This window comes from Stegodyphus dumicola, chromosome 6 (assembly GCF_044657685.1).
Source record: "Stegodyphus dumicola isolate Sdum_Otavi_A_Nest chromosome 6, ASM4465768v1".
Classification (NCBI taxonomy): domain Eukaryota; kingdom Metazoa; phylum Arthropoda; class Arachnida; order Araneae; family Eresidae; genus Stegodyphus; species Stegodyphus dumicola.
In genome coordinates this window covers 206,949,143-206,964,294 of record NC_140773.1, presented here as the reverse complement: position 1 = coordinate 206,964,294, position 15,152 = coordinate 206,949,143, and the positions used below count along the sequence as shown (strand labels likewise).

Genomic DNA, 15,152 nt, shown 5'->3' with positions numbered 1-15,152 from the left:
CCGATAGTGAAGAAAATGACAGAGAGGTTATTGGAAACGAAAAAATTTCGATTGACAAATTAGTCGGTATTCTCGACACAGCAATTATAGGACTTGAACAGCGGAACTTTGTAACTGAACAAGAAATTATGTCTGTTTATAGAATTAGAGAAAGTATTATCACATAAAATGAAACAACTTACATTGAAAGAAATGTTTAATAAAGTAAACAAATAAATATTAAGCTTTTTTTTGTAAATTTTGATACCCTTTAGATCATAATCGTTCTTTATTTCATAAATTACAGTTTCATATTTTTAATTTTATAATTTCTGCATGCTATCTTACCAGATTTAAACTGATGATCTATAATCCAGAATCGTCGAAGTCTCGACGAGTCCGGATTGACCACTTTTGACTGTATAAACATTTAAAAGGATAAGCAAGTATAAATAATTATTTCATTTAAATTACGTAAAATACCTTGTTATATATAAATCATAAATATACATTTCAAAAAGTTATAAATACATAAAATTACTGGATATTAGCTAATACAGTCAAAAGTCGTTAATCCGGACTTGTCGGGACTTCGGCGATTCCGGATTTTTACGGATTATAGATCATCAGTTTAAATCTCGTAAGATGGCATGCAGAAATTCTAAAATTAAAAATATGAAACCTTAATTTATGAAAAAAAGAACAGTTATAATCTAAAGGGTATCAAAATTTACAAAAAAAAGCTTAATATTTATTTGTTTACTTTATTAAACATTTCTTTCAATGTAAGTTATTTTAAGTTGCTTCGTTTTATGTGATAATACTTTCTCTAATTCTATAAACAGACACAATTTCTTGTTCAGTTACAAAGTCCCATTAATTGTTGTGCCGAGAATACCGACTAACTTGTCAATCGAAATTTTTTCGTTTTCACTAACCTCTCTGTCACATTCTTCATGTCTTTATCCATTTTTTGCAGCAATTCCACTTTTTGTTTGATGGACATCGAGACATACTTTCGTTTCGTACGATCCTTTGGAAGCTCCAGAATCGGGAAATTCTATTTGACATAATCGAAAGTTCAAGTTTACTTTTATAGTATTGCTCTTACAGTCTGCAAAAAATAATAAGCCAGATCCATTTCGAAGATTAAGGAACAACGCAATCATCAACAGTAACTGAAATAGATAATTAGATAATTTTAGATTATTCCGTCCGTTATACATAAAACGCGCACGCAAAAACGTATTCTGCGCTTGCGCACATGCATATGCGCAGTGGTAAAAGGTCTTGCGCACACGCGTAAACGCCTATGCGCATGTGTCTACGTGGCGCATGCGCAGAAAGTTTTTAGCTTTGAGGTGCGGATTATAGATTATTCCGGATTATGGGTGTCCGAATTAACGACTTTTGACTGTATATGTAAATATCTAATTTTATCATAGATTTCATCATAGTTTCTTGCATGATTCGCGATTACCAAATGTATGTTTTTGTATTTTCATTTTTCTTTAACTTCAGCACACTCTGTATTTATAATAGCTAATAATAAACGTTGACAGGCTAAATCTTTTTTCAGTCCATCAAATTAAAACCAGATACTGGGATGGCTACAATTAAATAATGAATTTAGTACCTAAGGAAGGCTTTCGTAACAATTTGTGGTTTTAGGAGATTTTTCGAAGGCTGCTTCATAATGCTTCCACACTTTGATTGGAAACTGTGGTCTTCTTTTTTGGCTCCAAACTTAAATAACTACATTTAAACATCAATTCCTGTAGACACACATCAAAAGTATGCAAAAATAGAGTTAAAAAAAAAAAAATTAACCATTGGCAGGTTACAAGGCTATTGGCATTACAACAACTATTGGCATGTTACAAGAATAAAAATGTCGTACAGGGGCACTACTATATAAAATATTGTAGTACATGCAAAATTTTACTATAGTTTGCATTGTTTTATATACCGCCCCTGGAAAGGTTAATGTGAGCATTTGTCCAATAATTTTTTCAAACAATTAAATAATTTTTATTTTAAAAATTAAGAACATGTACGATGTTCAGATTAATTATTGATTGATTAATGTAAGGATATTTCTACGTACTTTATTTATCAGTGGCTTATTTCCATGTGAGCACATATCTATGTGAGCATATTTCTAAGTGAGCATTTTTCCATGTGAGCTTTTTTCTGTGTGGGCTTTTTCCTGTGAGCATTTATACCTGTGAGCATTATTCCTGTGGGCTTTTTTACATTCTTGTTTTTTTTTTTTTTTCCTCATCTGCACTGTTCTTCCCATGTATTGGTTTCCACTAAAAAAATCAGAATTCCACAAACTCAGCATCCTCAGAATTAAAATCCTAAAATGAGAAGGGGAAAAAAAAAAAAAAAAAAAGAGGCATATCTTTTATACCACTCTATGCATGCAGAAAACTAAGTCCAAGATTTTGTCGAAAATGATGAAAATAGCAGTATGCAGTCCAACACTATGTTAAAGCACTGAAATTTCCGTAGGAAAGATGCACTCTCACTGGCAAAATTGTCCACATATATGAAGAACCCTTACGGAGGATAGTACACGTACACGTATATTTTGATACACAGTGCATTGCTTCAATACCTTTTTTGCTTGTTTTTGGTGGGTGTATGGATAATCAGATAATATTGCAAATTTTTGCCCAATTTTAACCATTTACCACATTTCAACCACCTTAATTCTACTAACTCATACAGTCAAAAGTCTTTAATCCGGAATGGTCTATAATCCGGACCTCAAAGCTACAAACTTTCTGCGCATGCGTAAATGCATAATGCGTTTACACATTACCTTTATGCTAGCACATAATACGTTTATGCATGTGCATTTAATGTATAACGGACAGTATAAGCCAAGCTAAAATTATCTAATTATCTATTTCAGTTAAAGTTGCAGATTGCGTTGTTCCTTAATCTTCGAATTGGATTCGGCTTATAATTTTTTGCAGACTGTTAGAGCAATTTTATAAAAGTAAGCTTGAAGTTTTGATTATGTCAAATAGAATTTCCGATTCTGGAGCTGCCAAAGGATTTAAATTGATGATCTATAATCCAGAAAAACCGATAATCCGGAATCACTGAAGTCCCTACGAGTCTGGATTAAAGACTTTTGACTGTACTTATTTTCCCACCTCTTAGGTATTTTTTATTCTTTAAAGCTAAAAAAATTAATAGTAAAGAAAATCTAAGAAGCTAAAGAAATCAATCACTAGTACATATCTATATTTTTCCTTTACAAGATATGTATGTAAGAAAAATAAAGAATATGTAAATGATCAAATTAGCAGCATAAATTAATTTCCCTTCTCTATTCTAAAAGTAGTAACCCCTCTCTGCACTGCGTCATTTCTAGACTAATCCATGTCACATGACTCTTAAATAATTCTGGTGATGTAAATGGAACTAAAACTCAACAACCAATAGTAATTTTATAGCAATATTTAAGTATCCAGTCAAAATGTATTGAGAACCAAAACTAACTCAGTCGGAATAAAGATTTCATTTTGAAAATTATGCACTTGCTTCCTACGCTTAGCCGGACTGCTGCCTGTCTGCTCCTTCTTTCTTACTGCAAATTTACCTAAAATGTAATGGGATACGCACATTTAATGTGCCAACTTGATTGTGGCCACAACGTGTTTGTTTAAATAAAAAATGAAGATTTAATCTGCCTTCGTCTCCAATTTCCTATTCAGTATGAATCAACACTTCTGCGCCATCAAAATTCTGCTGGTCATTACTTCTAAGTTTATTTTTATTACATGTATATCTGGGAGAAATAGTAAAATTGTACATCAAAATGAACAATATAATCAGTTTCTTAAAATGATGCACAACCTTTCTGCATTTGCTATTGTTACAAAATAGAGCTTAATTTTTAAAGTAAAAGGTACCAAAGCTGAAATTGCAGCCATGAGAATCAAAACTTTTAAAAATCAGTTTGCTGCCAACTTAATCATAACTCTTTACCGTATTTTAAATTCCCAGGCTAATGCATAATTTGCCTTGGTATTTAAATTTGCAGATTAATGAGTACAACAATGATTGATACACTCTGATAAACTTATAAAAAATGGATAAAGAGGGGAAGTGATCATACCAAAATAAATATTTCCTTTAATTTGATCGATGTCACAAAAAAATAGCACAAGGTCAGAAAAACATATTACTTCTTAGTTTCTATGACATCAATCATTTTGAAATTATGTTATCTTCCAGTTTGGACTAAATAGGTGTAATATTTTATGCTTGTATCAGGTTTGCCACTCAAACAGGAGAATGAAATTCCCTGACTTTTCAGGTTTTCCGGGAGTGTTTTAAGAAAATTCCATTTTATCCACGGAATGCACGTTGGCAAATTTACACTAAAAGGTAAATTAATTACGATATCCCTTGAAAATAAAAAAAATTGCCAATTACATTTAACTTATATATATATATATACATAATCCCCAAAGCATTACTATTATAACTATAATAGGAGTTGTTTTCTCCACTGAAGATTGAGATTAGAATCTGCCCAATCTGTATTTTAAAATGTCTTTTTTTACAGACATTTTTCAGCTAAACGAAAGAAAGAAATCTATTTAATGATATTTTTAAATAAAGTCAGATATTTTATATTTATTTAGCAGAATACATAAGCAAAAAATATATGCATTAAATTTCGTGATGGTATGTTATACTGCTAGAATTAGTTTTAGGATCATGCCAGAGAAAATTTCTTGAAATTTGAAAGTATTATTTACTAATGATAAATTGATTTAGAGAGAAGAGGTAACATTAAATGATATGAATAACATTAAAATAAAGATAATGACCTAAAAATTGAATTAGAATAATCAATGATATTTTGGCAATTATATTAAATGGTTAGTCTAGGTGACTGATTACTATTTTTTTATTTTACTGCAAAATGAAAACTACGGCATTTATTAAAAAGAAAAGGTTTAAAAGATTTTGCGATAAAATCTTAGTATACGCTACAGCCTTGGGACGATTTTGAAAATTGCCACCAACACCAAAATGGCCAGTTTACTGCTCATCATAATGTTGCAAAATCCTGCGTGTAAAGTACATGAAGATTAGAATAGGTATCATGGAGGCTATTCTAACCTCCATAGTTTATTATACTAGGATTAAACTGATTTTGTTTTATACGAGAATATGTATTTTCTTTAGTTCAACATGCACTGCACGTGTCCATGCGAGTCTCTCAATTCTTGAGGTTGCAAGTTGTTAAAACTTGCTTTGCTGTTTTAAAAGACAATCTAACTGATGCTATGAAAATTGGCTCTATGCCAGCTGACTGAATGACGCTCACGCAATACATAATTCACTAAGAAAAGTGATCGCTTCCAACGTCGGCGTCGTTTTTTTTAAGTGAAAATAGGTCGACGTGTACATGGATACCGTGTATGTGCAATTCTTAAAAGCACTGCAAGCAGTGGGCGATTCTGCACTTTCTCCCAATTTCGCACCTAATCTTCATCATGATTAAGCACGTTTGTTCCATAAAAGTTCTAGCATAAGCGTAATTCGGCTAGCAGATTGTTGCAAAAAATTTTGAGTTAAAAAAAAAAGGAAAAAAAACAAAAAAACTTGCCTTTACTTCGTAAAAACAAAATGGCGTGCAAAAAAAAAAAAAAAAAAAAAAAAAAACTAGCAGGTTGCTGTAGCAGTGTTGGTTGCCAAATTACAATAATCCGAAGATTCACCATTTTTTCTTCTTCGTACAGATAAACTGGGATAGCATGTGATGACAAGGAAATAGCAATGAATTTATGAAAAATACTTATCTGAAACTACTAGATTCAAAATGGGAAAAAATAATTTAATTCAAAGTAAAATTGTAGATTTTACCAACAGAATATGATAGACTTTGTACTTCCCTTTGAATTAACAACTTTTCTTATATATGGAGGCCAGGAAAGAATATGAAGTTTAGCCTGCACTGGGCAATTTAAAAAGCAGCAGCTAATTCTTTGCTTTTAAAATGTACACAATTCTTAGCATTACATAAAATTAAAAAAAAAAAAAATAAAACAAACTTATTTAATCTATTACCTCTCTACTAAATTATTTTGACCACTTTATATATTTAGTGCCTGTAAATGCTTAAATTTCAAATGGTACTCTGTCCAATACAACAAAATATTGAGATTTTATTGCTTAAACAAATAAAAGTAAAATACATTACATATTACGTAACTGAAAAAATTCCAAAAAAAAAGTTACTTTTACTGAAAATAATGCAATTTACCAAATATTACAGAGATAAATGAAATAATAAAATGAAACGGAATTTAACAAATACTGATATATTCAACAAACTGGAAGTCTGTAAAACTGCTCTAAAACTCTGAACATTTAATTTTCTGCACGTGAATTGTGACAACTAATAATTCATGTCAGTAGTTTTTCACACAGAATTATTTTTTTATGGTTGTAATATTATTTTACACTTACCCAATAATATAAGAAATGATAGCTAACTGAACAATTCTGTACAAAACACCAACTTTAATATTTCGTATTAGAACTATTTTTGGAGTGTAATATTCAAATAAATTAAGAAAAAATAACTTCACTTTTTTTGACATTATTACGTGGTATAGAAATGAAAATGTAAAATTATAATAATTACTTAATTATTTACAAATGTAAAATCGTATGAGAAAGAATACCTTTCTCACAAATATCAATTTTTATACGTGTTCGTTATCTCCAAACATGCGTCCCTCCATGTGATAAGTGCTTTTAGAACAGATATCATAATTTAAAAAAAGAAAGAAAAAAATTGTATGCATGTTAATTCCTATTAATTAAAAATTTTGGAAAAAAATATACATAAAAATATTTTTTGGTAAATTTTAAAGTTAATTTAATGAAACAAATATTTTTCCGTATACAACTACAACAAGAATGGCGCTGATAGTTCACGCTGAGTTGTCTTCACGCTGATAACTGCAGAATCATTAAACTGGCAACGCGTATAACCGTTCTCTCAACTCCTCTTCAACCGCCATGTTTGATGTTGTATTCAAAACAACAGAAAAGTGGTCCCAGTGATAATTATTCTTTAGTCTTTTTCGTTTTCTCATAAATAATATACATGATGTCTGCTGAAGAAGCATTGATGACTTCATATGGTGAAGAAATACAAGTTGAAATGGTTTCCGATATCATTCCCATGTTTACGCATGGTGGTTATTTTTCTTGCGATATCTGCGGAGAATCTTTCGAAAATAAAAGTGAGTTACGGAAGCACAAAACAACTCACAATCCTCCAAAAACGTTTGTTTGTGAAATATGCAACAAAGTTTTCTCTAAAAAGTTTAATCTTCAACAGCATTTTTTAAGTCATACAGGAGAAAGACCGCATGTTTGTACTGTTTGCAAGAAAGGATTTACTCGGAAAAAATATCTGCTAGAGCATTTCTTAGTTCATACTGGAGAAGAGCCTCATGTTTGTGATGTCTGTGGAGAAGGTTTTATGATAGAGAGCGATTATAAGAAGCATATGATGAAGCACACTGGTGAAAAACCGTATAATTGCCCTAAGTGCGGTAAAGAATTTGCTGATGAAGTTCTGTTTCAAGGACATTACTTGACGCATACAGGAGGAAAACCTCATGAATGCGACATATGCCATAGATCTTTTAAGAATAAAACGTTGCTTTCTCGTCATTATTTGATACATACTGGAGAAAAGCCTCATGTTTGTGGTGTCTGTAATCGAGGTTTTACAAATAAGTCAACACTTGATCGTCATTATTTAATTCATACAGGAGAAAAACCATATATATGCGAATATTGTAGTAAAGGATTTATTCAAGAGCATCATTTAAAAGAACATTATTTTACCCATTCTGGTGTCAAACCTCATAAATGTGATGTTTGTCAGCGTGGATTTACATACAAGAGTGCTCTTCGTCGCCATTCTCTCTTGCACACTGGAGAAAAACCACATGTTTGTGAAATATGTGGAAAGGGTTTCATTCAAGAAAGTCACTTGAGAGAGCACTATATCTCTCATAATGCTGAAATTCCACATATTTGTGATATATGTGATAAAGGTTTTTCTAATAATGCAACACTCCAGCGGCATTATCTGACTCACAGTGGGGAAAGACCCTTTACATGTGATATCTGTAAAAAAGGTTTTGTGCAAGATGGTCATTTAAAGCAACATTATGCAACACATACAGGTCAGAAACCTTTTGCATGTAATCTGTGTCCAAAGACTTTTACTACAAAAACTTTACTTCGAAGACATTCTGCAACTCACGCAAACGATACAAGTGATAACAAGCCTTATGCGTGTGATAATTGTAACAAAGTTTTCACTGACCATGATTCCTATCAAGATCACTATCAGTGTTGTCTTGCTGTAGAAAAAGAATTAGCTGCACAACATTTCTTGAGTCATGGTAGTGTAAGCACTCTAGTGGAGAATGCCTTATAACTAACTATACCTGACTTTTGTTGTAATTTTGCTTTTTATAGATGACGTACTGTGAGAAAACTTATTTACCTAATTTCATATAGATACTGGCATAATAGTTAACAAATATACTTTGGCAAGAAAGTTAACACTCATTTGATCAATCTGATTGCATAATCAGATTCAAGTGAGCTTTGTTTATGCTTACATGTAAACTATAAAGTTTATGTAAAATTGGCTTAAGAAATTGTGCTAGATTTCATTTAGTAGATTTGGTTTCCATAAAATGGGAATTTAACTATTCAGCATAATTGGTTATCTTTTCTAATATTGTTATAGAAAATTATCTGAAGATAATAACAGACAAAAAAAGAAAAGAGTGCTTGCTTCTCTATTTTTGCTGTTCTCAAGGTGAGCTTCATTCACAATCTGTGTGAATGAAAACATTGAAATCATAATTTATAAAGTATTTTTGAATGCTTGAAGTCATGGTGCAGTTTAAATGTATGTATCGTTTGCATGTTGTCTAATATCAATAGATATATTTATAGTCATAATATCTACTAAATCTTAGTTGTGACTGCTTAATAATCTGGGCCTGAGGAGTTTCAATTCTATTTACAAAATATGTAAATATTTTTAGAAAGTATGTTTTGTATTCGAATAGAAAAAGTTTCTGGACATATTGATGTATGTTTTTATTGGTATAAATTTAGTTTAGTTAATTCTATGGAATTTATGCAGAAATATTAATGATGTAAAATGCTTGTTAAAGATTTTCCATGTCTAAGTTAAAAGAAGGAAAATTTAATAAAATAAGCTATTACTAAAAAAAAAATCATGCAAGGTAAAATATATATTTATTGACCAATCCCACTTGGCAGCATGTGAATTATTTTCGCGAAGGCAAAATGTCTTTCTGGTTATTTTTTTTTTTTTATTCCAAAACATTACTTAAATGCTATTGATTTTACTAAAAATTATCTTGAGATTATAAGGTTCAGCAATAAGTTTCTTAAATAATGTATTCCTGTTCCTAAAAGTGGATGCTGCATCTTTCTTAAATTTTAGCCATGTGTTAGATATTAAGGAAAATTGCTTTCTCATGTATAAAAGTTGATTGCCTTATTTGTCATGTTAACATTGGACATAGTTTTTAAATGAGTGTAGTATTGTATAAAATTTTATGCAAAGCTTGGATTAATCTTCAGCTGATGGTTCATTGAGAATTTTTGCAAATTAAGCCATAATGACATAAAGTTTATTAATGACAAATCATATTACTTATTTCCTACAAAATGTTTTGAACTCTTAGTGTCAGAATGAGATATTGAAGATGAAATTTATACACTAAACGTGTTATATTAATTATTCAGATTTCCTATCCATCTTAACTATATTTCAGGTGGCAAGACAAATTGCCATAAAAGTTCGATAAACCGTAATATATTAATGTTGTTTTTTAAGTGTGCAAATTTCATATTTGATGTTTCATTTGACATATTTATTTTCTGTGCCTACTGAAAATCCTTAAGACAAATATCAAACATATAAAAATACTTAGATTAAAAAAGTCATCAGTTGTCTTTAATAATGCTTATATGCGTCATTGCATTTTGGGATTATAACTTTAAATATTTCAATATAAAATTCAAATTCCACTTTTACAAGTTAATTTGGATATTCAGCTGTCTTGAGCAATTCTTTAGATCATATATATATATATACTTACTGTAATGCATTTGGGAGAATTTTATTTTTTGTCCATCGTGTTTTATCTTAAATGAAAATTAATAACTGAAAAAAGAACAAAATAGAATTTCTATATGATCAAAGTTGTAATTCCGTATTTTTCTAATACTTCCATTTTCATCTTTTCCAGCAGCAAGTTTAAATTACCTGAGGACTATTGAGGAAAAACAGTTCTGGATACTTCGAGTACTTAAGTGAAAGTATTAATGTATTTTAAAAAGTAATACTGGGCTCACTCTGAAATTTTATAGATACCTGCAAACAATAAGTGACAGAAGAAATTAACGGTTAGATTTGAAAATATGAACTATTTTAGCCTAAATCGGCAATTTTTTATTTGCCGGTTGCAAGTAGTTTAGTGTAGAATAAATTTTAGGCAGAAGGAAAAATGGAGTTAATGCAAGAACAGGGAAATTTCAGGTAAGCGGCACTTGGCGCAATTTTTTCCACTGTGTTGAATTACAAAAAATCACCGGTTTAATCCTAGTATTCAGTGCACACGGGATTTGGCTACTTTTGGCGACTTTTATGATGAGCAGTAAAAACGGAACATATACAATGAGTAGCAAACGGGTATTCAAAGAATATATATAGTTATACGTAGTATATACTATGTATATAGTGATAGTACATGGTGTATAGTATACTATCACTATATATACATATATGTTTTTTGGGGTGTTGGCGATAATTTTCAAAATCGTGCCAAGGCTGCACCGTATACTAGGATTTTACCAAATCACCATATCATCGTGAGGAATTTTTTGATGCCAAGAGGGAAGTAGCATCAAAAGGCACTTGATGTGCCAAAAATTCACTCTTCGGCCCAATATCGGGAGAAAATCGCATAAGGACGTTGAGAAAGTAAACCATACACATAGAACAAATTGTAAATGATAGTTATTGTAATTAAGTAAATCTACATATTTTTTCCATCTTAGTATTTTAGATTATAATGTATATAACTTCAGCATTATTAACTTTTATGCTTCTCTTTTTTTAATTCTTACTGTTAATTTGAGCAATTATCTGTAATAATGGTTATACATGTTTGAAAACATGTTCTTTATATAAATGCAGTAATGATCATGAAAATGCAATACATAGCACATAGTTAAAGATAGAAGGTTTAATAAATAAAATATGCATGTATTTCCACAATATTACATCCTCAAAATGCATTCCAGGTTATTCAATCTATTATCCAGTCCGGTTTATATTGGACATTCCAGATTTTTTTATGCACATAATTTTGCTTAATAAGGTCAAGAGAGGTTATTTTTATTCTTGTTTAAGTGTGGAAATGGTTTTCATGTAGGTAAACAAAGAAATGTAATCCTGAATTGCATACCTGCAGGGAAACAAGATTCGTAACAAGCACTTCTGTGGCTTTTCACGACGTGCAATTCTTTAAATTTTGAAAAAAATCTATAAATATAAATCTTGTTCAAAGATCTGAAGATACAATTTAATGAACTTTTATTATTATTATTATTATTATTATTATTTTGTGAAAAAATAAACTTGGCTAATGGTTTAGATTTTTTACAGATATAACTAACTTTTAATCCACAAAATCCTCTATATAAAGAAATCAGTGAAATATGCTTGATGCAGAAAAAATAGCAGAATAATGTTTGTTTAATATAGCACTACTAATTTATTAGCATTCCAAAGTCTGATTATCATTTTATTGCATTTTTAATAATTATATTTGAAAATAAATTTGATTATGAAGGGTTAAAAAACTGCTTTAAGTCTATAATGCAAAATTTTAAAATTAATTACATGTGGGATATTGTGAGCCATAAGTACAGAAAAGGAGCATATTTTGTAATTTTCTTTTATAAAAATTATCTTACTCTAATTACAGGTGTAATTTATTTATTTAGAAAATAATTAAACAGTGAATTCAAAACGACTACTGATAAAGTCATGTTTTCATCATCACAAAGATTTATCTGCAAAGCATCTACATATAGAAAGAAAATATCCCTTTTCGTTTCCCTATCTGAGCTAGCAACCTAAACAATCTTTCCACTGTTTAGCGCCTATCGCCCAAGTTGGTAAATGCAATTTCGGGAACCTCACCAAGTGCCGGTTATCTGAGTATCCTCCAAGAACGTTATTGTGCTATGATTTTAAAGTGGGATTAAATCAAGAAGAATGCATTCAACATCTACAATTAGCATTTGGAAATGAATATCCATCTCGTGCTACTGTATTCAGATGGTTTGCAGAATTTCATAAAGGTCGCAACTTTCCTCAGGATGAAGAACACACAAGAAGGCCGTTGTCATCAGTAATGCCGGATAATGTGTCTGCCATAAGGAAAATGTTAATTGATGGCAATCACTGCACCTACCAAATGATACAGAAAGAACTTAATGCTGGATCTGCCTCCTTATACAAAATTATTTATGAAGAGTTGCATAAGAAAAAACTAGTTTGCCGTTGGGTTCCCCATAAGTTACTTAAAGATAGTAGCTACCACATTATTTCTAAAATTGTAGCTGGTGATGAAACGTACATATCAATTTTTGATGTTCTAATGCATCGAGTTTGGTTAGTAAAGTAAAGTTTGGTTCTTTGAAGATAATCCCATACCCACCAATGATGAAAAGAGTAATGTATGCAGTTTTCTTCAGAAGTATGACTGATGAAAGCCATCAAGCTGGAAGGGCAGTCACAGCTAACTAATACACCATTAAGTGTCTTCCAGGAATTCTTCAAGAAGTGAATGTTAGAGGACTTATGTTCCACCATGGCAATGCTCTTATTTAGCAAGATTTATAATTGAATTTCTTGAACAAAAACCATCAAAGGGATAGAAAAGCCACCCTTTTCACCTGATCTATCTATATGTAACAACATTTGTCTATATTTTAATCTAAAAAGAACTTTTGTGGGCATCGTTTTCATTCTGCAGATGAGACGATGTTATAAAAGAATTTTCGTCATTGATTCCAAGAAATGAATGGCTTGAGGCATTTAATCTTTGGAAAATTTGCCTACAGAAGCACTCTGATACTGGAGGAGACTAGTTTGAACACTCCTAAAATTTCATAACTTTAAAAACTTATGTATATGTCAAAAATTTCAGAGTGACTCTCATACTTAACCAAGTGGCCTGAAGCATATACTTTTTCTAATCAAAAAGCTCTCACGGTAGCAGAGGTAATGATACAGGTTTGGAGTACCTCTTCAGTTACATTCTGATCCAGGGAGGAATGTTATTGCGAGTGTAATTATAAAATTATGTAAACTACTCAGCAACAAACTCAAATGCCTTTACATCCAGTCACACAGCATGGTAGAGAGTTTTAATTGAATCATTCTTAATAACCTCAGCTGATGGTTTCTGGAAACCAACAGGACTGGGACCAGATGTTGCCTCTGTTCTTACTGGCCTTTTGCAGTGCTGTTCATGAAACTACTGGCTATTCCCCATCGCAAATACTCTTCAGTCCTGATCCTTGTCTGCCTGATGATCTGTTATGTGGTTGCCTTCCAGATGCACCTTCATAGCCTGAGAAGTTCATTCAAAATCTCCAAGCATGGTTTGAAGTGATACAAAATTTTGCACAACAGTTAGTCAGCTCGGCGACAGAAAATGATGCAATATGACATGAGACTTTCTCCTAAAGTCCAGTCACCCTGGGACGGTTCTAAACAGGCTGAACAACATCGTAGTTCAGTTCCAAGTCATCAGATTCTAAGATTCTATTGAACATTGTTCAATACGACAGACTAGCCCCTTATTAAGGCCATAGTACACAGTCCTCATAGTGTATATAATGTAAATAGTATACCAAGACCAATTATTTGTAAAATTGTAGAATCTTGTGTAATGTAACAAGAAAGGCATCAAAAGAGTGAATCTTTGCCAGTAAAATACATACAGGGGCAAGTCCATAGATTGAAGTAAATAGCTATGTTGCCAAATTAGTGAGGTAGCTCTAAGCTGCAGATGCTTTTGGCAACTAATTTTTATCACTAAACGTGATGATATTTTGTTTCGGCCAGTTGGTATAACTAAACTGGTCCCATCACTATTTAATTGTAACAATATCCAGCCATATATAACTGTCACTTTGTATGCCATATGTAACTGTTACTCACTATTTTTCATAATAAAATACGATAGGCACCAAGAGATAACTGTGCAAGCTTATGCATTGAGGCTTTAACATTCTTAGTAGTTACAAGTGTAACTACTGACTGTGCTCTATTAAACTGAGAAGGGCTGCCGAATACTTTTGTGAAAAGTTCCAGAACTGTAATATTTTTTGGGGGAAAAAATTAATTTTATCAAACTATTATCAGTTCTGTGCACATTGAATCAATTACAAACCTGATTCTTTTTAATTTTATTGTTACTTTAAACTCTGGAACTGATATATTTATTATATAATGTAATTTCTGATGGAGCATCATAAATTTCCTTGATGATATTTTCTAGCAATTTTTCAAACTACTTTTCTGCCTGAAAAATAGCTATATAACACCTGTGCCTTATATGCATGTTCTCCAAATAATTATTTTAAATGAAAATTTAGCTCAATCACTAATGACAACTATAATGAGTGAGCAACACATGTGATTAAGAAGGAAAAAACATGAATAATTCAGAGATTCTTTTAGGAGGAATTCATTAGTTTGTCTCTCAAATTTTAACTGTTATATGCTTGCCTTTATGAATGCAAAATATTGATATTCTGTAACTGAAATAATTTATAACACATTGAAATATCCCTGACAAATAACATCACGCACAGACTGAAATTTCACATGCTCATGAATTTCCACTGTTTTGGTATCTTATGATATATAAAGCTAACAACAATAGTATGATTTCACAATTCTATGTGGCTTAAGTCTGAAATAGTTTTACATTTACTTCAAAATATCTACTAGTTTATATTTTTCCTGTATA

The 15,152-nt window shown here is 31.1% G+C and overlaps 2 protein-coding genes across 3 annotated transcripts in view; one reads left to right on the top strand and one right to left on the bottom strand.

The window, feature by feature from the left end:
* LOC118194912 (P2X purinoceptor 4-like) overlaps positions 1 to 6,930 on the bottom strand; it is a 96,872-nt gene extending 89,942 nt beyond the window's left edge. For both annotated transcript variants that reach the window (XR_004759174.2, XM_035366124.2), the window contains exon 1: positions 6,487 to 6,930. Coding sequence is in view for 1 of the 2 variants with exons in the window: in XM_035366124.2 (XP_035222015.1) it covers positions 6,487 to 6,620 (134 nt within the window). In the remaining variant the exon portion in view is untranslated. The remainder of the gene's footprint in view (positions 1 to 6,486) is intronic.
* Positions 6,931 to 7,007: 77 nt separating this feature from the next.
* On the top strand, positions 7,008 to 10,041 carry LOC118194911 (uncharacterized). Its single transcript, XM_035366123.2, has one exon. The coding sequence runs from the start codon at positions 7,133 to 7,135 to the stop codon at positions 8,483 to 8,485; it is 1,353 nt and encodes a 450-aa protein (XP_035222014.1). The 5' UTR covers positions 7,008 to 7,132; the 3' UTR covers positions 8,486 to 10,041.
* Positions 10,042 to 15,152: the final 5,111 nt, after the last annotated feature.